This window comes from Dermacentor andersoni, chromosome 1, assembly GCF_023375885.2.
Source record: "Dermacentor andersoni chromosome 1, qqDerAnde1_hic_scaffold, whole genome shotgun sequence".
In the NCBI taxonomy this organism is placed as follows: Eukaryota; Metazoa; Arthropoda; class Arachnida; order Ixodida; family Ixodidae; genus Dermacentor; species Dermacentor andersoni.
In genome coordinates this window covers 105,868,585-105,892,657 of record NC_092814.1, presented here as the reverse complement: position 1 = coordinate 105,892,657, position 24,073 = coordinate 105,868,585, and the positions used below count along the sequence as shown (strand labels likewise).

The following is a 24,073-nucleotide window of genomic DNA, read 5'->3' as shown; positions in this document are numbered from 1 at the left end:
GCCCTAACTTTTCTGTTGGGAGCATCATGTGTAGAGCGGGAAAATGTCACGCAGTCAATGAAAATGTTGTTAATCTAGTCAGCAGCATATGTAGTACATCTTAACCTCTACCTGTGTATATACATTAGATTGTTTTGCTGCTGAGCACAACCTCGCTAGTCAGACATTAGGACGGAGCATTTGCATTCCTATAGCAGTACAATAATGTGCATTTACTGTTTGTGATTGCACAATAAAATAACTTAGTGGGCAAAACAGGGACTACAGCTAGAGAGACCAGATGTGCAAAGAAAAGGAACAACACAACACATCTGAAGGGTTCATGCTGTATTTTGTGCCTAAGCGCCTCTGACTTTCAGTGTTATAAATGGTCACGAAAAATGCCAAGAAGGGCCTCATAAATGCTGCAGCAAGTAAATCAGATATTGTAGTAGTAGTTTATCATGATACAAAAGACTGGTATTTGTCAATGGTGCTGCATGATGTAAGCAAATTTACTGCGCCAGCATTGGACAAGGATTCTTGTTCACCGGCAGAGTAGCAGATGACACACTGCCGCAGGACCCACCTTTGGCTCGCAATGCTCCTGCACCAACAGTTCTGGCAGTTACATCTGGCGCTTTGAGGAGTGCGCCTGTGTACACCCCATTTCCCCTAATGGACGACCCTGTACCTTTCATCAATGCTTGCAATGAATTCCAGTGGCAGATTCGGAACAGCTTACTGACTCGGTGAGTATCACATACTTGCACAGAGCAATGGCTCCTAATCTGTGATTGGAACACAAGTGCTATGGATGGAGCAAGCAGGCAAGGAAGCGTACCTAACATACTCTTTGTTATGACAGCCCCATTTTTGTTTTCCATTGTTTGCTGTTGATGCTGTTCCCTTGTTTTGTAGTACAAATATCCAAAAGCTATTGTTGGTGTGTGCAGCAGAAATGACCATCACTGAAAGCGTGCGTGGAATGGCGGTGTTACATCATTGCACGAAACTGCATTGTGTTTGTGGTAGGATTGCAGTACAGAGACAACACGGCAGAGAGAGTACCGAGCATTTCACTGCATTATGTGATACCAAAGTGATTGTTGGTATGTTCAACCTAAACGGCTGTCATCTCCTAGACTCACAGATTGTATTTATTTATTTATTTATTTATTTATTTATTTATTTATTTATTTATTTATTTATTCTTCTATATATACAGTACTGCTAGCCTCCAGATGAGGCTGTAAGTAGGAGTGGGTGACATAAAAAACAACAAAGTGTTCATGCATAAAAGAAGTCGAGACACAACAAGCATGTCACACAAACCGACAAGAAGTCAAGAAATGCACTCACGAAAACACCTGCTACAACGTTTCTTAAAAAGATAAAAAGAGAAAGAAAGAAAGAAGAAAAACAAGTAAAGCACACACAGCGTTTGAAGCATTGGTGTTTGCAACTGATTGCAAAAATGATTACAACTGAAGTGCTTGTACAAATGTATCTGTAGTTGGGCATTCCACAATTCTGGCTGATAGTTGGTTTCATTCACAAATTGTCTTTGGAAAGAAAGAATTTGCAGATGTTTTAGTACGGCAGGAATATTCCTTTAATTTTTTATTATGATGCGATTGGGTGGTTCGTCTGGCCACTGGCTCTGTGCATGTGTGTTTGTGTATACCAAGTTTATTGTGGAATAGCAAGTGTGTGTACTTCAATCGGTCTCGTAGGCACCATGTTTGTAAACAGTCTAGACTTGCTTTTTTTACCAGAGCACTCTCAGAATTACGCCAACTATTTGAATGGTATACAAACCTAACCGCTTTCTTTTGGACATATTCTAGCTTGTTTATGTTGCCTCGAGTGTACGGATCCCAAACAATTGATCCATATTCTATTATAGGGTAAACTAAAGTTTCATATGCTATTAATTTAACCTCGTGTGTGGGTTCTTCTTAATTAACCAAGTTTCCACATGGCCCTTTTCACAACTTCTGATATGTAGTCATTTCACCTTAGATCCGTTGTTACAATTACCCACAGATATTTATAGCTGTTTACCACTGCAAGAGGTTTGCCACCTATGCAGTATAAGAAACTTAACGGCTTTCGCTTCCATGTTATGGTCATTGCAACTGATTTTTTTATGTTTATTGTCATTTGCAAGGAGCAAGTTATTTTTTAACAGTGGTTTTAGTTTTAAGAGAAGCTTAGGGCTTGAGACACGATCGAAGGCATTTTCAAAATCTAGAAATATAATGTCGGTTTGGCTTTGAATGTAAATTGCTGCTGAGATGTCAAGAATTAGCTCTAAGAGTGCCGTCACAATAGAAAGTCCTTTTCAGAACCCATGTTGCCTGTTGTCGATTATGTTATTATTTTCAATAAATGTGGAAATATCACTAAAAATAATATGCTTGAGGATCTTAGAGCATGCACACAACACTGATATTGGCCTATAAGACGAAGCTAATGATGAGTCGTCTGCTTTAGGTATGGGTACAATTTTGCTGCATTTCCAATCAAAGGGAACGTCTGCTTTTGATAGCAAAAGGTTGAACATAATATGTAAATATTTACTGCATCATTTGACATACCTGACGAGGAAGGCATTAGGTATGCCGTTAGCAACTGCAGATATTTTGGTGTCAGTGTTGAGCAGAAGTGACAGAAGGCCTTGTTCAGATACAACAACGTTGTTAATTGGCTGACAATGTGCCAATGGGTTGAAATGTGGCGTTCTACCATCATCATTTGGGAATACAGAACAAAAAACTAAAGGCTGCAGCGACTTGCAGTTCTGACGTTATCATTTCGCCATTCATACATAACCTGTATGTTTTTTTTTTAGAGGATAAATGCTGATAAAACTTTTCTGGTGCCATGAGCAGGAAGTTCTTCATGGTAACGTTGAAATAGTAGTGCTTGTTTCTCTTAATACAGTCCTTTACCTGTGTTCGTTACTATGAAAGCCTAGTTTTTTTAGCCGCCAAAGGGGACAACTGGGTTTGCTTTCTTAACTTTTTGTTTTGCGTTCTAGTTGAATAACCTCTTTAGTCATCCAAGGACTAGTATTTTGTATTCGTTTCATCATAGTTGGCACAAAATCCTTCATGCACTTCAACACAACATTCTTGAAGAAACACCATAATGCATTGATGGAGCAATCTGTTGAACCACTTAAAGCAACAAAATCAGAAAACGAGCTGTCCAACAAATCTAGAATTGCAACGTCATTGGTGCGTGTGAAATTCAGGACTATGCACACATCCTTGTTTTTGCTAGCAACAGAACCACATGCGAGATTTAACGATATCATCTTGTGGTCAGATATGCCGTCATATGTATGCATGACTGGATTTCGGCAAAGCAGACTGCTACTCACGAGGAGAAGATCTAAAATGAATTTCGTGTCCTTTTGAATGCGGGTAGATTCCTTCACCACTTGAGTGAAGTTATGGAAAAAGATTAAATCTAGAAATGGTTCAGCAGTAGTAGTTAGTGGTTCAAGGAATTCGCTGTCCCACTTGACAGCAGGCATATTAATCACTAGCAAGCACAGTGTTACAAGAGGAAATGCTACTAGAGCATAAGGATTTGTTCAATGCCTCAAAAAAGGTCCTGTCGTTGTTTGGTGGGCGGTAAAATGTTCCAATAATCAGGGAAAACTCGTTTAGAAAAAGATTAACCAGAATACACTCAATACCAGAAATGCCAGGAAGTCTATTTACATGCAGCAACTCTTTGAAAATAATTGCTATGCCACCACCCTGAGAAATCCTGTCTTTGCGGAGCATTTTGTAGCCTGCGGGTACTATTTTATTGTTCTCGACATCAGTATGCAACCAAGTTTCTGTTAAGCACATGATATGTGGCTTGTGTGTGAGCTAAACACCTTCCTAGTGAACTATTTTATTAACAATGCTTTGCGCATTATGCTGAATACACACAAATGGCTTATTCTCGGGCGGTGTAGCTTACAGACTGTGTTTATCTGGCCGGCAAAGTGGAACCCGGATGTTTCATTCCTCATCCCATTCAAACATGTTATTGTCTATCTTAAGCTTGTTGTATATGAGCTTGACTTTTTGGTCGTTCTTTTTGTTAGCAGCGGCACTGCCCCACAGTTGTGTTTTTTTTCTTGTGTTTACAGAAAAATTCTCAGAAATAGATATGCCTTTATGTTTTAGCTTGAAGCAGTTTTTTAGAATATTTATTTTCTCGTTTACGAGAAACAATTTTACGATTACCGGTCGCACATTGTCATTTTGTTTCCGTCCAATTCTGTGCATCCGTTCAACTGAGCTGGCATGTGCCCCCAGCCTTTCTGTGAAGGTGCCTTCGAGGACAGATTCCTTGAGATCTTCATGTGTCTCACTTGCTTTCTCCTCAACACCAAACACAAGATTATTAAGCCAGCTGCTGTCCCCTAAATCGACAAGTTTAAGTTCTACTAAACTCTGAACCTTCTTCTCCAAGCTGCAAGTTAAGAACATACTTCATTAATAGCTAAAGCTGAGTCTTCAAACATTTTAAATTGTGATTCAATTTTGTCTAGCCTGGTTTTTATCTCTTTCTGCCCCTCTAGCAGTTCGCCTAGAAGCTGCTCAGGTGATGGACCCAGGTTAGGCTCGACATCACAGAGCATGAGCAACGAAGGAACGAAGCTGGTAACAATGGTACAGTGTTCACATACACTCAGGGCATGTCAGCTGGAACAAGTAGGGATTGCTGGATTTAAATGTGGAAGTAGGTTTACTAACTTCTACAAGAAACGTGAACGGGTTTGTGACTGTGCTGACCGAAGGCCAGCTGACATACCCACTGAAGAACCGCGATGGTGGCAGGTTATTTAAACTCCAGTCTGATGACGTTGACTAGCTCCCATGTGAGGCCACCCACATATCTTTGGTGCAGATTGCCTAGTGTGCATGATTGGCTTGAAATGATGAAGGGTTGATGGTGAAACATGCTGTGTCTTGGTCTGCACTGACCCTCGCCGCCAGGCCGAGAAAAAAGATCTGTACAAGAAACCTGAAGGGGTTTGAGACTGTGCTGACCAAAGGCCAGCTCACGTGCCCACTCATTTTTCATCATTGCACACAAGTGCCATCAAGTGCGTCCACAACTGTGACAACCACAGCACCTGTGGCGACACTAGATGAATTGGTGAAAAAAGAATCACATTCAACAAAAATGCATCATGCAGAGTCCAGTCAACTCCCCCAATTTTTTGTGGAGCAGTCCGAGCTGCTTCAAGGAGTGATCTCAACTAAAGATTGCTCTCAGTATGCCATTGGAAGACGTCGTCCGTGCTTCCAATTTTGCCATCGTAACAGATGTGCTCCAAATAAGGCAGCAACTGTTGTGCCAGAAGGGCTGTGAAGCCGCCATTGGAATTTACCGTTAGCCTCACCTTGCTTCTTCCCCTTCTCGCAACTATCCCTTACAGAGCCTTTGCACTGCTCTGCATAGTTTTTGTTAATTGCAAGTCAACACTGTCACCCACGATAGTTCTGCAATGCCTGCTCCTTTGCAGTTCTTTTTTTTCAGACACAGGCTGAACATCTATTAGCAAATGTTATCGCCATAGCGATTTGAGAAGGTGGTGAGCCAACGGGACTGTCCTCACCCCGTCTGCAGAAAGGGGGGTGGGTAAATTCAAAATACCCAAGCTTGTCATGGGCCCTGCAAGCTAAAATGGCTTGTGTATGCAAAATGAGATATTTTTACGCTTTTTGTTTGTGTTATGTAACTACAGTGTAAGTGGTTATACTGAATGGCATCAAAATTATATCCACCTTCCTCATCTACGGCCTGTAACATCTGTGATGATAGCAGTGGCATATTGCTGGGTGTTACCTAGCTCACTTGTCATTCTGGTGGGCTTGAAATTTAGATTACGAAGATGATTTTCTGTGTCGAGTGATGGTGTTTTCTGAAATTTGAGATGTTGTGATGTCTGTGATGCTAAATTTGTGGGTAAATAATATTCTTTGATTTGCTGTTTGTTTTGGTTTTAATGTTACACTATTAGGTAATGAATTATCTCCTTGGCTTTTCCACATCCTCCACACTGTGTACTTTCGTCTTTAACAACACTACGTGCTTTTTGTATAAATTTTGCAGACGGAGATCATAACAAAGATGCTGTGGATATCTTTGGACCAGTAAGGATAATTTATTATTCTAAGGATGTGCTTTTGTTGTTTGTTAAAATTTGTGGAATAAATTTGTAACATTGTATTTTAGGAAGCTGTGTGGGACAACTTGCCGTCAGATGCCCTTTGCTCATCGGATGCTCTTTTCAGTGAAGATGTGAGTTCACAAGAATTTGCATGGTGGAAATGTGTTCTCTTTTGTATAATGAGCTTCTTATGAGGGTCACTAGAGAAAGTCTAAATTCTTAATTCTGGTTGAGGATGTTTAATTTCTTGTTATTGTTTAGCATTTTTGTTTTCTCCCCTTTTTTTGCCAAAATGCAATGCAATTTCTGTCACTTTATGCACACTTCATCATACTAGACTCGCACGGGGAGCACTAGCAGTGCCGCATTTCATCCTTGCACAAAGGCCCCAAAAGCTACGTCAAACTGAACATTTTCCTTTATTTCAGGAGATTTAAAAAAAAGGGAGCCAGACGGTGGCAGTGAGAAATAAACTTTCTCCTTCTTTAACATTTATTACCAACAATAGAAACTCACTAAGTACAAAGTGAATGCAGGCTATACATGAGTTCAGCCTTGTTTCAGCTGCTTTTTCAGCCAGTCCCACACCGAGATGCTGCAACTTTCTGGAACAGTAAGCAGCAGGGAGTGTTGCATTCTGCCGGTGAATCTCGATCAGTGTCACACCTTCTGTGTCCCATCGAACACTTAGTGTGACTTCTCACTAGCACAATTTTAGCTGTAACTCTAAACTGGCACAGCTTCGTCCACGAACATTTCATGTCCTGTTACTGCTGCATCAAACCGTGTACTCGTAGACTTCTACGAGAGCATAGGTGTGCTTACTTTGCTCACCGACCTTATAATGGGGTGACAGTTTACGGAGGATCCAACATACAAGCTTGGCCTCCTCGCCAATATAGTGTAAGCATTTGAATGTTCACTTTGTAGCATGTCCATGGAGCGTCGTCCTGCCTGTGAGGAAGTGCTTGGCAGTTTATAGTTGAGGGGGTGACTTGTGTGGGAATAGGGCAACTACCAGGAGATCGATCAAGAGTTTGTCGCAGTGCTGTGTGCTCGCACCTGTGATCTGACAGGAGGGAGGAGCACCGCTTGCATGGTGACTGTGATGTGCCAGCCATGTCTAACATTTGGCTGCTGCGATGGCGGTTCGCAGAGATTGAGCTTGATAAATTGCTATCAGCGCATGCAAGCAGAGCTGGGGTTACAACAGCCAGTTCGTGGCTCATGAACATTTGAATAAGTGCCACCTAATGAGGCATAGGCCAGTCATGTAAAAAAGCAAGAAACATGAAATGCTTCCAGCATCTCTTATAGCTTGCACTTGAAAAGTTGTGCTTTTCTCGCGGCGCAATGCATGCCCACTTGCCTTGTATATAGAGACGGTGCTGCCCCCATTTCTCTCCTCAGGCTTCAGTCTTGGACTCTCAATCTCTTTACCTGGGAAAGCCTCATTCTCTCAGCAGTTTGAAAATATTAAATCCATCCATCCATATTAAATATCCATCATTTGTGTGGCATCTGCAAGGATGAATTTCCAAATGAAGCCATGAAAAATGGATTATCCATTGGATGAACGGTGAAGGCCTGTCAGTACTTTTTGTTCCTGCACAAGGTTGCTGCTGGTTTTATCCCCATAACCTTTGGGAAACCTGTGACTGGTTCCAATTTTTAAAGAAAACATCACTCAGCAGACAATTCAACAAATGATAAGTCTTCTAAACATGATCCTTGCTGAATGGCAGAAAAATTCCACTGAAAAAATTCTGGTTTTTCTAGTGACCCTTATAAGAGAAAATAAAATAAACCACTTTCACAAATCTTACTCAAGTATGGTCTTGTGTTTCCCTCTAAAAAAATTTAAGTGAGTCTAAATGTAGAATACAGCCCACTATGAATGATGATTTCATTGTGCATAACCAGTCTCTTCAAACTTTTTTTTGTAGATCGACTTGTCTACTGCGTTGAGAGATGGAACTTTTCCAAAGGAGTTGTTGAATTTAGCTGATGATTGTGGTTCTTCTGTGTGCATCTGTGAACGCTATTCCAACTGGAAGTAAGTTTGCTTTTCTTTAAGTTAAAATAGTGGTTTATTGCAACAGCACACGCAGTATGCACATGTGCAGAATTATGCTTTGATGGTGGGGCTAAGCGTGACAGCAGCCATTGCTCCTTATGATGCCTTTTGCATACCTTTAGATTAATAGATTTCTGGGCCAGTTGATGGACAATCATGGTGAAGCTTTAGGATAAGGAAGAGTTGATACAGACTCAAGCGCTATTTACAATACATCTATTATTGAGACTTTATAGTGTTCCACAATTTTACATGCAAGCATAGCTCCAATCACTTATGCAATGAACAAAAAAAATTTATAAGAGAGAAGATAAAGTGGGAGAAAGAGAAGCATGACAAAAATATAATCCATGCCAACTTTCAGTTACAAGAAAAGAAAAACGGGCATGCACACAATGGTGCACAATTGCTGAATTAGGCTTGCTTCTTTGTACATTAACGCGCCCTGAGAATGTGCTAAGATGTGTGTTATCTTAGCAAGTCTGCAATGTGACCGCTTTGAGCAATTGTATTTCTCACTGACACTTCTTATGTGCCATGACCTGTGTGCTTCTGAAGCTGTGTGAACAGCCACATTACTTGTAGTGTGCTGGCAAGTAGGATTCATATTTATTAAGCATGCTTTCTGCTCCCGAAGCCTATCATTGAGCCAGTGTCCTTTTTGGCTGGCCTTTGCTCACATGGCTACTCAAAGGAATCCTGCATACCACCCATTATGTGAAATTGATGTTGCAATATCCTGTTCTAACAAAGGGCAGCATCAGCCAATGAAGCCACTCTTGCGACATGGTGGTCCTTAGTTTGGTCTTTACATGCATCAGCTTCAGAAATGTTCTTTCGCAGAAGCAGCTGATTACAGGAATAGTAGAAATAAATGAAATGAAAAAAGAAAACAGCTGAAAAACTTGACAAAACTCTCTGAATACCGTTGTCCAAATCATCTTCTCTGAGCAAGTAAAGCCAGCCATAAATGGCCATTCTAACCTTTTCCCACTGTGATCAGAGATCTTGGGAGCTGAATTTCAGCATGAAGCTGTTGTCTACCTCAACCTAGCTGCAAATAATCGCTATCTGCTCATCACTCCCTGAGAGACTGAGGAGGTTCCACACGGCACACACAAGGTCAAAAGTCTCTTGTGTGAACCTTTTTTTGACCCCCTTGATAAAGGCATCAAGCAAGGAAAACGGCCACGCAATACTGCTCTGGTTTCGTCATGTGAAGTGTTCACTTGTCCAATTTGCATCAATTCTATTCGATACATTTCTTTTTTGAAAACTGTTATATCTTGAGTCATTTCTCACAGTGCGAATCGTAGATGCCAGAGCTTATTAAATGCAGTTATGAGCTCAGTATTGGGCTCCTGAAGTCTTTTTCCCCTTGTATCTGCTGGATAATTGACTAAATATAGCTGTCTGCAGCAATTGTAAGAGTATTTTGCATTCTGTTACTCGTGTATGAAGCGTTCTTCTTCCCCGACTATAAATGGTCGTGCAAAATTAGGTCATACTTTTTCATTAGATCGATGAGTTCTAAAAAAAGACCCTTCTCTCCACTTTCCTCCCCTTCAATGTGCCCTCTGAATGGCCTTCCTTCTTTTGCAAGCAGGACTGCGACGTCAAAAAGCGCCTTAGAACATCGCGATTTTGTTGGCGCCGTTCCTTTGCTTGGGACTCTCCTCGAGCAAGGCCCTCATCTAGACGAAAAGTAAGACTTACTCCATTTGGAACTGTTCCACAAGATACTGTTCACATGAGCCTCAGATTTTTCATGCTGGTTGAACACTTGCATCCTGTTCTTTCAAGGATGAAATCCAGTTGATACAAACGACTGGTCCTGATGCACCTTTGAAACACCACCTCCCGGTGGGAACGCCCGGCAACAAAAGCGAAACGTGGAGTCTTTTTTTCTGGACTATACTCAAGCCAGCTTAACTGAGCCGGCCACTGTGCACAAAAAGTGCATTTGTGATTACTCCATTCTGTTTGAGAATAGCTACTTAGGTGCATTTGGAAGGGACCACGTGCTTGCCTGACTTGCTTCTCTAGGTCATTAGTGGGCATTGATAAGGATGGGTTATCACTAGACACTTGGCTCTGCTTGTCAAAGGATGCTGAATGGGTTCTCTAGGTCGCTAGTGGGCATTGAAACAGCCCAGCCAGTTTGTGTGTCCTGTTCATTGCCGGCATCAGAGACATTCATCTTGTACTCATTGGCTACTTGCTTGGACATTGCCCCGGCAACAGGATGTCCTGGCCGCAATGCCGAGGGTCGATTCTAAATACTCTTTTCTTGCCTGCTGCTTTCTTTTGTGCTGCTCCGATGTGCTTGCTCTGGAGACTGGGCTTTTGCCAAGGCAAAACAGCAGGTGCAAATCGTAACACCGCCTATGCGTTTGATGGGGGCTGTGTTTTATGTTGCAGGCAAATGGCTCAAAACATATGTGTGCCTATTGGGGAAATTTTGGGGTCCACAGCTTTCTTCACGCCCTAGAAGCAGTGTTTGCAAAGTCAAAGGTGTCCCATGTCAGCCAGCAGTGGCCTACTAATTCGTCTCTGTTAGCGTGGCGTGTGCCGCCTTTTTTGCACCTCTTTTGTGTCCCTTGACACACGTGGGATGTTTCCTGCCTTCACAGAATTGGCACTCCTGCTCAGCCAACAGGAGGGGGGCAAGGCGCCCCTTGTGTGCATGCTATTGGCAGATTATGTAGTGTAAGTCAATTCAGTGTGCATAACTTCAATTGGCACACTTTCAGAGCTTTAGTGCTTTTGTGTCGTCTGCTACCAAACTATTTTGCCTGCACAACTACTGAACTTGCGACTCCTGGCCTATTTTGATCCCTTCGTTATTGGCTAGGCACAAGTTTATGCTTTCCTAGTGACAGAGATCATGTAGCATAAATGAATTTGGTGTACATAACTTCGAGCAGCACACATTCAGCTGTAGTTTTTATATAATCTGCTACTAAACTAACTGCTATATTGCCTGCACAACTGCTGAACTTGTTTCTGGCCTTTATTGATCACCTCGTATAGGCTGGGCATGGGTTAATGATCTCTATAGTGCACCTGCAAAGGGGCCTTGCCAAGTTTGGGCATTGCAAACAGACAGGTTGTGGTGCATAAATCAGGTTGTGGTGATTGTTTATGCACAGCCATGTCATCATTACAGGATGGTACCTTCTGGTCAGTAGCATGATAAGTAGAGTCATGACAGCCTTTGTGCCAGATTTTGTGGCAGTTATTTTTCCTGTACAGTCTTTTCACTTCTTGGCTTGTGTGCACCACTGCATGCCATTTTCATCAACTAATCAGCATGAATTTCAACCTAATGAAATCTTTGCACATGAAGCAGGCATTTTAGTAGTCTCTGCAAAAATGACCTGTGCACACCAAAATACATTGTCATGTCCTTTGCAGGCCCGGCACCTTGTCAGCTCCTGCACTGGATGCATTCTATTTCTACTTTTGGAGTGCCCAGAAATATGTATGTAGGAAAAGAGGCAAAGCCATGTGAGCTGATTGTGACAGCCAAATCTAGCTTTGTCTTTGCAATTAACATTAATGGCTGTTGTAATCATCCACAGCATTGTTAATTATATGCAGGGCATGAGATTTACAAGCAAGCGGTGCACTGTAGCACCAGTGCAGCAGTTTTCATGTCAGCTGGCATGTTTTAGCACCTTCATCTCCTGAGCAGAGAAAAACATGCATGCATGCATGAGGTGCACATGCCTGGGCTATGCTGCAATTCATGCTTACTCTTAGAAGCTGTTTTCTGAGTTGCTTTATGCCTATGTCACTTTATTTCCATTTAGATACTGTTATTAGTGAGTTGTGATTAGTACAGCAAACGCTCTCCATGTGCTCATCAGTATATTTTGTGTTGGAACACATGTACTTGCAGTTACGTGGCATTTGTGCAGGTATGGTAGTTTTGATATAATTCTGCTATTAACCAACACCTTGAAGACTGATGTGCTGTAAGATCACCAAGAATCGAATGTAAAGGTGACTGTCAATGCTGTATTTATTAAGGCAGCCAATCTTGGCTATTGTGGCTGCAAACACATATTTTAGTTATTTTGAGAGCTAGCATGTGTGCTGAAGAATGAATGTTATTAAAAATCAGAAAGTGATGAACAGGGTTATCCAACTCCATTAATGTTGGTCAGAAATTGTTTCAGACAACTGAATAGTTGCCCTCTTTGATCTTCATGCCGATGGCCAGAGAGTTAATTTTAATGGCTGGCTGAAATCTATGCCATGCAAAAATGTGTCAAGAGGCATATTATGCGACCTGTCAACATGTAACCAGCTGAACTGCATGCTGACTGAAATTTATGCCATGTAAGAATGTCCCAAGAGGATTTTATGCAACCAGTCAGCATGCAGCCACTTGAGCAGGTTCGTTGCCAACATGGTTAGTATGGTGGAGCTGTGCAGTGTTGTTTCATACAACTGAATAGTTGCCCTCTTTGATCTTCATGCCTATAAACAGAGAGCTAATTTAAATGGCTGGCTGAAATCTGTGCCATGCAAACATGTCCCAAGAGACATTTTATGCGACCTGTCAGCATGCAACCATCTGAGCTGCATGCTGACTGAAATTTATTCCTAGCAAAAATGTCCCAAGAGGCATTTTATGTGACCTGTCAGCATGCAGCCACTTGAGCAGGCTTGTTGCCAACATAGCTGGTATGGCGGAACTGTGCAGTGCTGCAGCAACACCTGTGGCATGCTGTGCAGGGCACTTGAGCCAGAGGCAGACCAACAGGAGCTTCTCTGCTGGCAAGTGGTGAAGCAAGCCCTACACCGAAATTACCAGAGGGCAGGCCTTGGGAGCGAGGCTGTGCCCCCCTTGCGTGATGACCAGCCACCCCCATCAGATGCTGAGGTGCGTGCCATGGTGTCACGCCTGCGCCGCAGAGACCCCCAGCACCTGCTCCAGTGCCTCAAGTACCAGGCTCAACTGTTTGTAGTTGAGTCGCGCCTGCGCATGCTGCGCCAGCTGGTGGCTGGGCCACGCCTCGAGGATGCTCTGGTGGCAGAGTACGCTAAGCTGCGACTTGCCTGGGAGGGACTGGACCCCCTTCTCGAGGAACTGGTATGCCTGGCTTGGCATAGCTCATCCACCTTGAGCAGTTTCATCTGTTTCAGGCTTTATTGCTGAGCTGCTGAGAGGCTGTAATTGCATAAGTACGTCGACTCTCGTTACAACGGACCCTGATAATCCGACAAAAAATGTACATTTTATCTGAAGTTCGTAATATCCGAAACGCCTCACTTCCTAAACTTTCGTCACGATGTCCAACAACTTTATTGCAAAGAGTGAGTCACGAACGCCCAAAGCAAAAAACAAACAAAAAGTTGCAGTTTCGCCCGAAAGGCAAAGCATCGACTGGGATAGCAAATTGCGCAAGATAAGCGTGGCAGCAGCAGTGAGCGAATTGACTATCGTGCTCTCTCTCGCTTCAATGCGAACTAAACGTCGAAAGCACAGCACATATGAAGCTGCGCCACTGGGCACTCTTCGTCCACATCGCAGATTGCTTTGAAGAGGCCTGAGTGGGCGCGCACCTTGTCCACATCACAGATCGCTTTCAAGATACGGGGCCCTCGCCGCTGCGCCGTTAACAGCAGCCACCGGAGTAGAACCCCCCCCCCTCTTTCTCTCGCCTCCACCCCGTGCCTCGCATGCAAAAGACGGCACGCTTCCACCCCTCTTTCCTCCCTCCTTTGCACGCAAGACATAGAGCCGCGATTGCCGGCTGACCCTCGCAAGCCAGCCCGTGTTGACGTGGCAAAAATTCATTTTATACGGTCGATTTTGACAAAAATTGCCACCAATTTCGTCCGCTGTAGCCGATAGTCCGTTGTAGCACGTTCCGTTAAAAGCGAACTTGGTTGCATTAATAAAATAGGCAGAACAAACTAAGGCTGAAATATGGTCCGTTATATCCGAAAGTCTGTTGTACGCAGGTCCGTTGTAACGAGCGTAGACTGCATAATCCAAGCTTTTCTGTTTTAGTATTTTCCAGTCATGTTTTTCACATATGTATTTGTAACTCTGCTATTCAATATGACAGATTCCTCCCCTTTCAATGATGTAGCCAGAAATCTCTTTTTGCGGAAGTGGAGGAGGGGCGGTGCTAAGTGTGCCTCCCCCTGGCTACTCCGCTGTTCCCTTTCCCTCCTTACCCTTAGTCTACTCTGGTGGCCTCTACTTGCGCAATTAGCACTCAGAGGGGCCAGAGGCTGTCACGCAGCGGCAGCATATTTTCCGCTAGTGGGGATGGCCCCTAAATGCACAGCTGGCTGAACTTGCTTAGATGATTTAACAAATAGGGCTCAGGGCCTTCCTGAGCTGCGCACCATGTCATTGTTTGATATATTGAATGTGCTATGAAGTGGAAGTGAACTTGCCAGTATATTGCATGGAATTTTGGTGGTGTTGCTAACAGGTAGCATGGAGGCCTAACGGCCTTAATTTCGCTGCTGGCTATGTACTATGGAGGCAAGCAGACACAGGTGGAGAGTGGGAAGAACAATGTTTATTAAATAAAGATTATTGCTTTTTATAGTCTAATGACATAATGCCAGACATGTTGACTAGAATAGCTGCTAAGGGCGCTTCAAAGAGAGACAGAAACTGAAACTGGTAAAACAAGAACACAATTTTCTAAGAGATTTTTCTACTGTTTGATACAGACAATAATTTGAAATATCAGGGTTCAGTAGTATATGTAGGATCAGCTGTCACGTAAGTCTTATCAACACCTCTTTGTGCACAGCAAATAGTACTTTCTGTGTTTTCAGCTTTAAAGTGGCACAGTGCAGTGTCACATCTTTATCAACCGTCTTGTCATCTATTCAGCATATTTATTTCCAAGGTAGTAGCTTCCAATCTGACATGGGAGGTAAAATGACATACAGTCTTAGTCGCCCTGCATACGAGGAAACTAATATACAGTCAAACCCACTTATAACAACACTGATTCTAACAATATATTGAATAAAACAGTGAGCAGCTGTTGTACCATGAACTTGTGTGTGTGTTCTATGCTGCTATTGTGAAATAAACCACTTACTACAATGCTCCCTTGCTGCGTTATCTGTTTTAACAATAAAATCTGGCTGCTGGATGTGTGCCTGGAAAAAAAAGAGAATCCAAATCCTTTAAAAAAAGAAAGGCGAGCTGCTGTGCCCACTGCACACCTTCATTATACTCAACTTCATGCCGTGCATCGCGCACGGCATGCCTTCGTCACATTCCTACACATTGCCAGCATTGCGTACCTGTCTCCTGTCTCCCTTGCACCTTTCCGATACACGAGTCGACTGCACCGACATTGTAGGGGTGGAAGGGAGACGGGGGAGAGACGCACGAGGCCGGCAATGTGGTGTCATTCCTTTTATTTTCGGCAAGGACAACCAGCAGCCAGATTTAATTGTTATAGCCAATAATGCAGTGTTGGAACATTGTAGTAAGCAGTTTATTTTACCATAAAATACACACAAAATTTCACGGTGCTTGTTACATTGTTACGGTCAAGTATTGTGAAAACCAGAAATCCCAGTCTGTACTTCTGTCTAATTAAAATGTTTCAATGTGTGCAGGATTTCGCATTCCTTTCCTTTTCTGTGCAGACGCCTAGTAGCCAGATTTATTTGTTATAGCCAATAATGCAGCATTGGGACATTGTAATAAGTGGTTTATTTCACCAAAGAACACGCAAAATTTCAGTGTTGCTGCTGCATGATACATCCAAGCATTGTTAAAACAGGCAATCCTGTAAGTCGGTTTGACTGTACTTCTTTTTGTCTAATTAACATGTTTCAACGTTTGTGCCCTCTGCTTTTTTAATGCTGCACAGTTATAGCAATTATCGGTCATGGTGCACTTGGATATTGTTATAAGTGGGTCCCAACGTAAAAAAGAAACTAAAATTTGTACGTTGAGGTTGTAGAAATGCATTCATGCAAATTTAACAGTGTTTAGGGTGGGACAAAATCTGCTGAAGTGAGAGCTTGCAAATTTACAGTGCTTAGCAATTCAAACACGACAATAGGAGTGCGTGGCTGCCGGCGTCTTTTGTACCACCGGTGGGATCTGTGGACACCGATCTGATGTGCACTGTGGTATGGTAAGATAAAAGCAGGAGCCTTTGTGACGGATTGTGACTGTATTTAGCCTCCCATCGATCACCCAGCAATCACTAGTGGCATAAAATACCATAAAAACCTGCATACAATTCAAGGATCTTTTTAAATTTCTTGCGTCCCAGATTTCCACGTCATACTATATGCAGATCCAAAACAGAATTTCAGCTGAAAGATCGGGCTCCAAGCTTTGGTTTTTTTATTGCTGCATGGCTACTAGCATACAGGAGGTGCCATCTAGAGCCAGTGTGTGTTTGGCCACCATAATCTGCTGACATAGCAAGCGATCGCGCACGTTGGCAGTAGGCGAGCTAACAAAGTACCCCCTGTCAGGAAATTGCTTTTTCTTTTTTTTCTGCTATGAAGCAGCAAAATGTCAGGTCTGCGAAAGCAATTTTGAGCTGCCTTCAAGAGGAAGGTCATTTTACCTGTAGAGAACATTGGCAACTGTGCTGCAAGGAGGCACTTCAGTGTAACCGAGGGCAGCATTCATGGTTGGCAATGACAAAAGGAAGTCCTTTTCATGTGCAGCGAAATGCAAAGGTTTTGGGAGCTGGAGAATGGGGCAAGTCTGATGTAAATAAATGTTTTCACTGAGTTTGTCTCACTTGTATTAGATGCAGGTGAACATTTTTTTCTTTCTTTTCTTTTTCTTTTTTACCTTTTTTCTTTCGCTTTTTGCTATCCTCAAATCTCGCCTCGCATTATATGGAGGTTTTTATGGCAAGCCAGCCGTCATGTGCTCCGATTATCTTATTTGTATCGCTAAGCAATATTCAAGGTACATGAGGTACTCTGAGGACACACCTTTGGATTGCCATAGACATAAGCAATAAGCATTTTCATTCTATCCCTTCATCTTCATCAACCCCTTTCTCAACTGTCTAGCTCATTTATTTCAGGGTAGCAGTTTCCAGTCTGACTCGGGTGATGAAATCAGCTGCAGTCCTAGCCTAATACATAGGAGAGAATTAATATAATAAAAAAATATAATTTGTATGTCGAGCCTCAAAATGCATTCATGCAAATTATTTTATGCTGAAAAGGTCCTGCAGAATTTCTGAGCTGTGCGTCTGTGTGCTTCACTGCAAATGTAATTTATGTGCATTAACCCCTTAACGTCGATAACGAGTAAACTCATAAGTATGATGCGAATACCTTGGTGCTGATGATGACCTAATTTGTCATTAACTTTCCAGAAATTTTTTGAACTGTGCAAGCTAATTAAAACCAAAATACACTTTGGCAATGCAAAACTATGCACAAAAGGGTCAAAAAAGAGCTTAAAGTGACCCTGAAGCGATTTTGACGATTTTGTACAAACGTACTGAGTCATTAGAGTAGGTCCTTCTGATCATTAATTGACACATCTAAGTGCTCCGGGTAAAGGGTGTAATTTATTATAAGGTTTTAAATATGTACATTGCTGCCGATCACAGCACACAGCTCGTCTGAATTTTCAGCCGCCCCTACCTATTTGACGTAAATTGTCCTAATGACGTCGGTAGGGCAAGCTATCCGATTGGCTGCCCAGGGAGCGTCATCGATAATTTTGCCAATTTAATGGTGAACAAATGTTGTTCGTAATAGTTGGAATGTTAGTTAATTTGTTTTTATAAAGAGAAAGTAACATAAAGAGAATGCGCAAGAACAATTTTTCAGTACACTTAAGCACTTCCGGCACACAGCAAGTGTCGTCTGCTTGTGTTAAAACGTGCTCAGTCTTTGACGAGAGTGCCACGGTCAGTGTCGGTCTGTCTTTTCGTGAGCACCATGAATCACCTTTGTTGCGTTGTGGGCTGCAAATGTAGCGACTGGCAATATGTCAAGCTGTGACATCGTGTCTCTCTGCAAGGCAGCAGATGAGCAGAGTGGCTGCAGCGCATTTGACTATCGGTATCCAATCGGCGCCGAGATTTGCGTGTTTGCGGCTGCCACTTTACACCGGAGTATTACTACCACAATACGGTTTCGCAAGTCCGGTATTCGGGTAAATGCTAGCGAGGAGACAGGGCCTGGCCACGTGACCGTGCCGTTTCATGGGATGAGCAGAAGCGCAAACCTGAATGATCTAAAGCCCTTAAACTTCGTAAAGTATTGCCACACTTTGAAGAATGCAGCCTCCTCCTCGCGCGCTCTGGCCGAGGCCGATGCCGCGTCGCTATTGGCTTAATGGCATCACGTGGGCCCTCACACGATGCATCAGCGCCATTTTTGCTCGAGAAGCGTCTACGGAGTGGCGAGGAGCGCATGTTGGCGCCGTTGCTACACTCGAGCAGTGTAGGCGTCGCCACGGTCGAGGAGGGAGCGTGAAAGAGAGGAGAAACGAGGAGGAGTGATGGCAGAGGAGGAGAGTGTCGCTACCTTACGAAGTTTAAGGGGCTTTAGAATGATCTGCATGGTGCAGCCACCTGGTGGTGCAGAGCTCAACCAAACACAGTAGCAGTAACAAAGTGTATTCTTCTTTGCTGCTGGTGTAAATTTTTCGCAGGAGCGTAATCGTTAACATGCTGTTTTTTTGAAATGTTTAAAATGTTTTATGCTTGGTTAGAGCAATATTAGCTCTCTGTTTGGCTGGTTAAGCTCTGCGCGAACAGGTGGATGGACTGTGCAGACCGATCAGGCCGCTCACGTACGTCTACGCTAAAGTTGCTTCGTCAGCTTGAGTTTATGCCTCCACCCATCCGTCGAAACACCCAGCTCGCCTGTGGTTACCAGAATACCACACACTTTCGGCGCTGCGACAGAATGCTCGCAACGCATGCTGCTTCGATAGCTCTTGCTTGGGGTCGACTGCCAAGCAGCTGGCAGAGAGGTTGTAGAGGCTTCGCGCGCTCGCTCCTAGAGAACCGGAAGTAGACGACACGACGTGCCGTCATGACGCAGAAACAGTGAAGGCGGAGCTTAGGCCCGATCACTCGGTGAACGAGTTGAGGAGAAAATGCATGGCTGTGGAGGAGGGCAACTTGTAATCGTCCGTAGCTCTCTTAATAAGAGATGCTTCACAGAAATTGTGGTGCGAATGATTAACTTTAGCTGTACCCTATGCGTCTACAAAATTTGTCCGAACCGTTTCTGGGGCTCTTTGAGATTGTATTTTTTACTAGGCAGCCAAAGATAGCTTTTCTGCAGCTGTGTCTACAGACACAGGGTTTTAAGAACTTGTGTCGACATTGCAGGCTGTGCACATGGCCAAGAAACTCACTGCAAGTTTCTTTCTTTCTCTTTTTTGTCAGTGATAATTGTTCCACACATGATTATTAGTTGCTGAACTATGGAAGTGATGGTATCTTAGAGGAATCGTCAATCAGTAGCAGCACAGCCAAGGAGTCAGACCAAAGGGCCAGTGCCCTGAATTGGGACTGGTTTTACCAAAACAGTCAGTCCTGCATCTCCCAGGTTCACATCCACTGGATCATCTGTATGCTATGCGGTCAAGGTGCCATTCTGTAACTCTTGTAACCCCCCCCCCCCCCCTCGTATATGTGCAAATAAAAGTTGCACTATATTGTGATTTGGCACATAAATAAATAATACACCATGCATTTTACTAATTTTTTCAGTAAGAGCAGCATAAGCACTGTAGGCGTCTCTGGTATATCTGGAATCGACACTTTTCGTCACTTCTATTTTTATTTGTCATGGCAATTAAGGGGTTAAGCATGTGGTTGCTAAGTCAGTACACAAACGTGCAAGAAAAATTGTTTATTCTTTATATTGGTATTGTGAAGTGGCAGACTGTTTTGACATTGTTGCATTCGAATAAGGTTCTGCGTCAATAAAGACGTTTGACTTGACAGTGACAGATCTTACTTCCATAGACAGTTGAAACACTGCACACAGAACTGATGTCGTAATTTAAAAATGTTTTTAAAGGTGGTTATCAGCTGACGTAAATGAGTAGAGCTATTTATCTGGTTTGTTGTGACAAGTAGAGGGGACGTTACAATAACCTGTGCCTCCTTGTGCAGAACGTGCATGCGTGGCTTCTGTAGCCTTGGCTTAAGGTGTGTTCCCTTTCCGCTGCAGTTGTACCAGAGCGTCACCCTTCATCTGCTTCTTATAGTTTCTATGGGTTAGTGATGGGTCAGGTGATGACAAGGCTATAATGAGCAACGGCAAGCTTCTTAGATAATAGGCTGAGCACTGTCGTGCCTGTTGGTTCCCCCAATCCGCAGTCCCCCGCAAACGGTAGCTGCCATTTGCTAGTGCTGCGAATTCTTGGTTGGTCCAAAAGAATGCTAGGAGAAATGCATTGAGGGTCGTGCATACTTGCCAACTCTCCTAAATTTTTCGTTAAGTTTACGAGTTTGGGCCCGTTTTACGATTTCACGAATATTGTGTCAAGTTTTACAAAAAAGTAATTCTGCTTGCATAAATGCATTGCGCGGCCTTCTGTTTCAAGCTTTTCATGATGAAAGCATGCATGAGAGATACTTGCTTCGAGTAAGCTTCTACAATCAAGTTCTTGAAGCAGGCGAAATTGGCAACAGCAAAGTCGCTGAAGGAGTCGTGTAGATCTAGAAACAGTTTGTTGCTTGTCAACAGCTGCTGTTCCCTGCTTCCTCAGTGTTCTGCGTCTGAAGTTAAAGCATCGTTACTCACGTGCGTATGTATCCCTGAAAGACATGCCCAAGGCAAGTTTAGGGCAAGTATAAAAAAATGCGCATTATCTTCCCCTTTCCTGCCCCCACACCTGCCTCCCTCGGAATTATTCGAATTGTAAGGTTCACAGGTTGGTAGGCATGGTGGCGTAAAGAATTAAGGGATGTGATGAGCATTTGTGAAGGAGTGAGAAGTTGAAACCCACCGGAATTCTTGAGTTGTGGCTTCAGCCTGCAACTTTCACTCACTCACCTCCTCACAACATTCGTCATCTCACTCCTTCACAGCCTTCATCAGCCCAGTTTATTAATTCGCTGTCTCCCGATATTGGCCATTGGAAAAACCTTGTGTAGCATGGAATATCAGCAAAATGCACAGAGAGTGGCCAAAGAAACGTTGCTGCTTTTAAACATTTGTTTTGCCAATGGTGTTGCCATTCACAGCATCATCAGACATCTGTTCAAACTTCTGCTTCGTGCAATATGTCATAACCAGCCATTGCTATGTCATAACATTATAATGCTCAACCTAGCGTGGCATGATTGCCTGAAAGTGGAGCCACGGAAAGCACTTGTGAACTTAACACTGTGAAAAGTTGCAATGGACTTGAGTATTGCCTTTGCTGGCCACGAGGCTGTTTAAAACTGGTTCTTTGTTGTCCAAGGAGAATTGCAGCAGGGATAGCAAGGAAGTCCTGCTGATGACCACCTGCACCCATTTTTACTAGTGGGTGTCCGGCAGTAAGTTTCAAACCAATTACCTCCTGCAGCCAAAGTGGACACCCCAATCAATGTGCAATGGCTGACAGCCAACTGCAGCATATGCAAAGTGCAGTATGCATCATGCAGTGTCATACAGTACGCATCACTGACTGTGCATCACTAGAGTATAGTTCACATTGCAAGAATTCAGTTCAGTAATATTTGCCTTGATGAGAGTTTCCTTCATTCTGCTCACTAAATTCACAGATGAATTTGGCAAAGTAGTGGGTCCACAGAAAACTATGGTGGGACTTACATGCCCATGCACTCATGTCTGGCTTGCTACCACAGTTTCAAACAATTGCAGCTTTTGCTTGCTAAGCTTGAATGCTACTTTTGGAAACCATAGGCCAAAAATGTGCCATTATCAGTAAAACCAATTCTGATTAACTTTCACGGAGCATAAGCCACTTTTGAGTTTCTTTGTGGCTGCACCATTTCTACAACACTCTTTTCATCAGGAGCTTTGCTGTCCTTGACAGTGAACCAGCAGCTGAAAATTAATATACAGTGCCGAGTTGATGATCTTTTTGCTGTTAGCCTTAGCAGTCAGTTTTCAGAAAGCCAATATACAGGGTGTCCCAGCTAACTTTAGCCAAGTTTAAAAATATGCTAATGCCACGTAGCTGGTCAGAACAAAGGTAATGCTGTTTGCCGTCGCTTGGAGATAGATTATCTTTTTAATTCTACCTAACTACATAGTCTTCATTAATTAATCAACTTCTCAAATGTTATAATTGGATGAAAAGTGTAAATGAGAAAATTGTAGATAGACATGAAAAACTCCCAATACAGCTTTCTGTTGCTCAATACGTGCTACATAAAAGTTATTCAGAGCTTGAAAGAAGCCCACAAATGCATGAGAAATTGCAACGTCTGGCCGCTTGAGGCACTTTGCGTGTATTCGTGGGCTTCTTTCACACTTAGAAAAACACTATTATGTAGCACGTATTGAGCAAAAGAAAGCTGTATTGAGAGTTTTTCAAGTTGCTCTACAATTTTGTCTCTGACACTTTTAATCTAACTGTAATATTTGAGAAGTTGCTTAATTAATTAGGTTGGGCTGCTGAGCACGAGGTCGCGGGATCGAATCCCGGCCACGGCGGCCGCATTTCGGTGGGGGCGAAATGCGAAAACACCCGTGTATTTTGATTTAGGTGCACTTTAAGGAACCCCAGGTGGTCGAAATTTCCGGTGTCCTCCACTAGGCGTGCCTCATAATCAGAAAGTGGTTTTGGCATGTTAAAAAAAAAGACCAAATAAACTAATTAATTAGGACTAATTATGTGATTAGGTAGAATGAAAAAAAATAGTCTGAGTATCTCCAAGCGATGGCAAACAACATTACCTTGGTTCTGTCCAGCTACGTGGCATATGCCTATTTTTAAACTCTGGCTAAAGTTAGCTGGGACGCCCTGTATATTGCTCAAAATTTAAGCATACATGTGGTAACTTAAATAGTCGTAGTTTTGGGCACAGTTGTAATGCATAATTTTTGCAATATTGCATCGGTGTATCACGTCTAGTAAATTGAGCGAGATGCGACATTGTCTTAATAATTTTGGCACACTGTCGACGTGTACATAATACTGTGAGCTGTAGAATTTAGGTGCCATGCTTCCCCAACATTTTATGTTCCAAATCCATGACTATATGACCAGGAGTGTTGATTCAAATTGAGGGAAAACTGTGTTGCATTAAGAGCAGCAAAGAAATACTGACACAAGCTAGAGAGAAAAATGAATGAACGTGTTGTAACCTTTGACAGCAAGGAAATGAGATGCAGTGTTGCTGCTTATGCAATACAAATACTTCTTCTCCTGTGTGGGGAGGAGTACAGGGAGATATATTTTTGCAAAGCCTTACAATAGCACATTTTTTTCTTTTCTGTTTTTGTTTAGGTTACACTCGACCTCAACAAATATGGTTTGTCCTGGGAGCTGGTGAACAAGTATCTATTTCAAGCTATTGTCTACTCTGATCCTGAGATTCACAGATGTCTGACAGACTTGCTCACCCAAAGACAGTGAGTGCCTAGCTGCTGTTATTCTATAAAAGTGGGTTATCATAAGCATCAAGTGTATGGTGTTCAGCTTCCTAATGTTCAATAACAAACAAAACTAATCACTTACCATATATTCTTTTGCATGGGCTGCACTTCCGCTCTTGAATTTGTGCCCAAATTTCTTGGATGTGGCTCATGCAAGGGTAATACGTAAACAAATTTGTATCTGCTTTGAAAAACAGATGTTCTAGCCGCTGTGTGTGAAGACCTCGGTAAGCCTTCATTTTGCTTGT

The 24,073-nt window shown here is 42.9% G+C and overlaps 1 protein-coding gene across 2 annotated transcripts in view; it reads left to right on the top strand.

Moving 5' to 3' along the window:
- LOC126545554 (uncharacterized) overlaps positions 1–24,073 on the top strand; it is a 143,932-nt gene that overhangs the window by 5,799 nt on the left and 114,060 nt on the right. For both annotated transcript variants that reach the window (XM_050193472.3, XM_050193471.3), the window contains exons 3-7: positions 6,115–6,155; positions 6,238–6,303; positions 8,119–8,228; positions 12,996–13,353; positions 23,677–23,801. In XM_050193472.3, the coding sequence (XP_050049429.1) occupies positions 6,115–6,155; positions 6,238–6,303; positions 8,119–8,228; positions 12,996–13,353; positions 23,677–23,801 (700 nt within the window). The remainder of the gene's footprint in view (positions 1–6,114; positions 6,156–6,237; positions 6,304–8,118; positions 8,229–12,995; positions 13,354–23,676; positions 23,802–24,073) is intronic.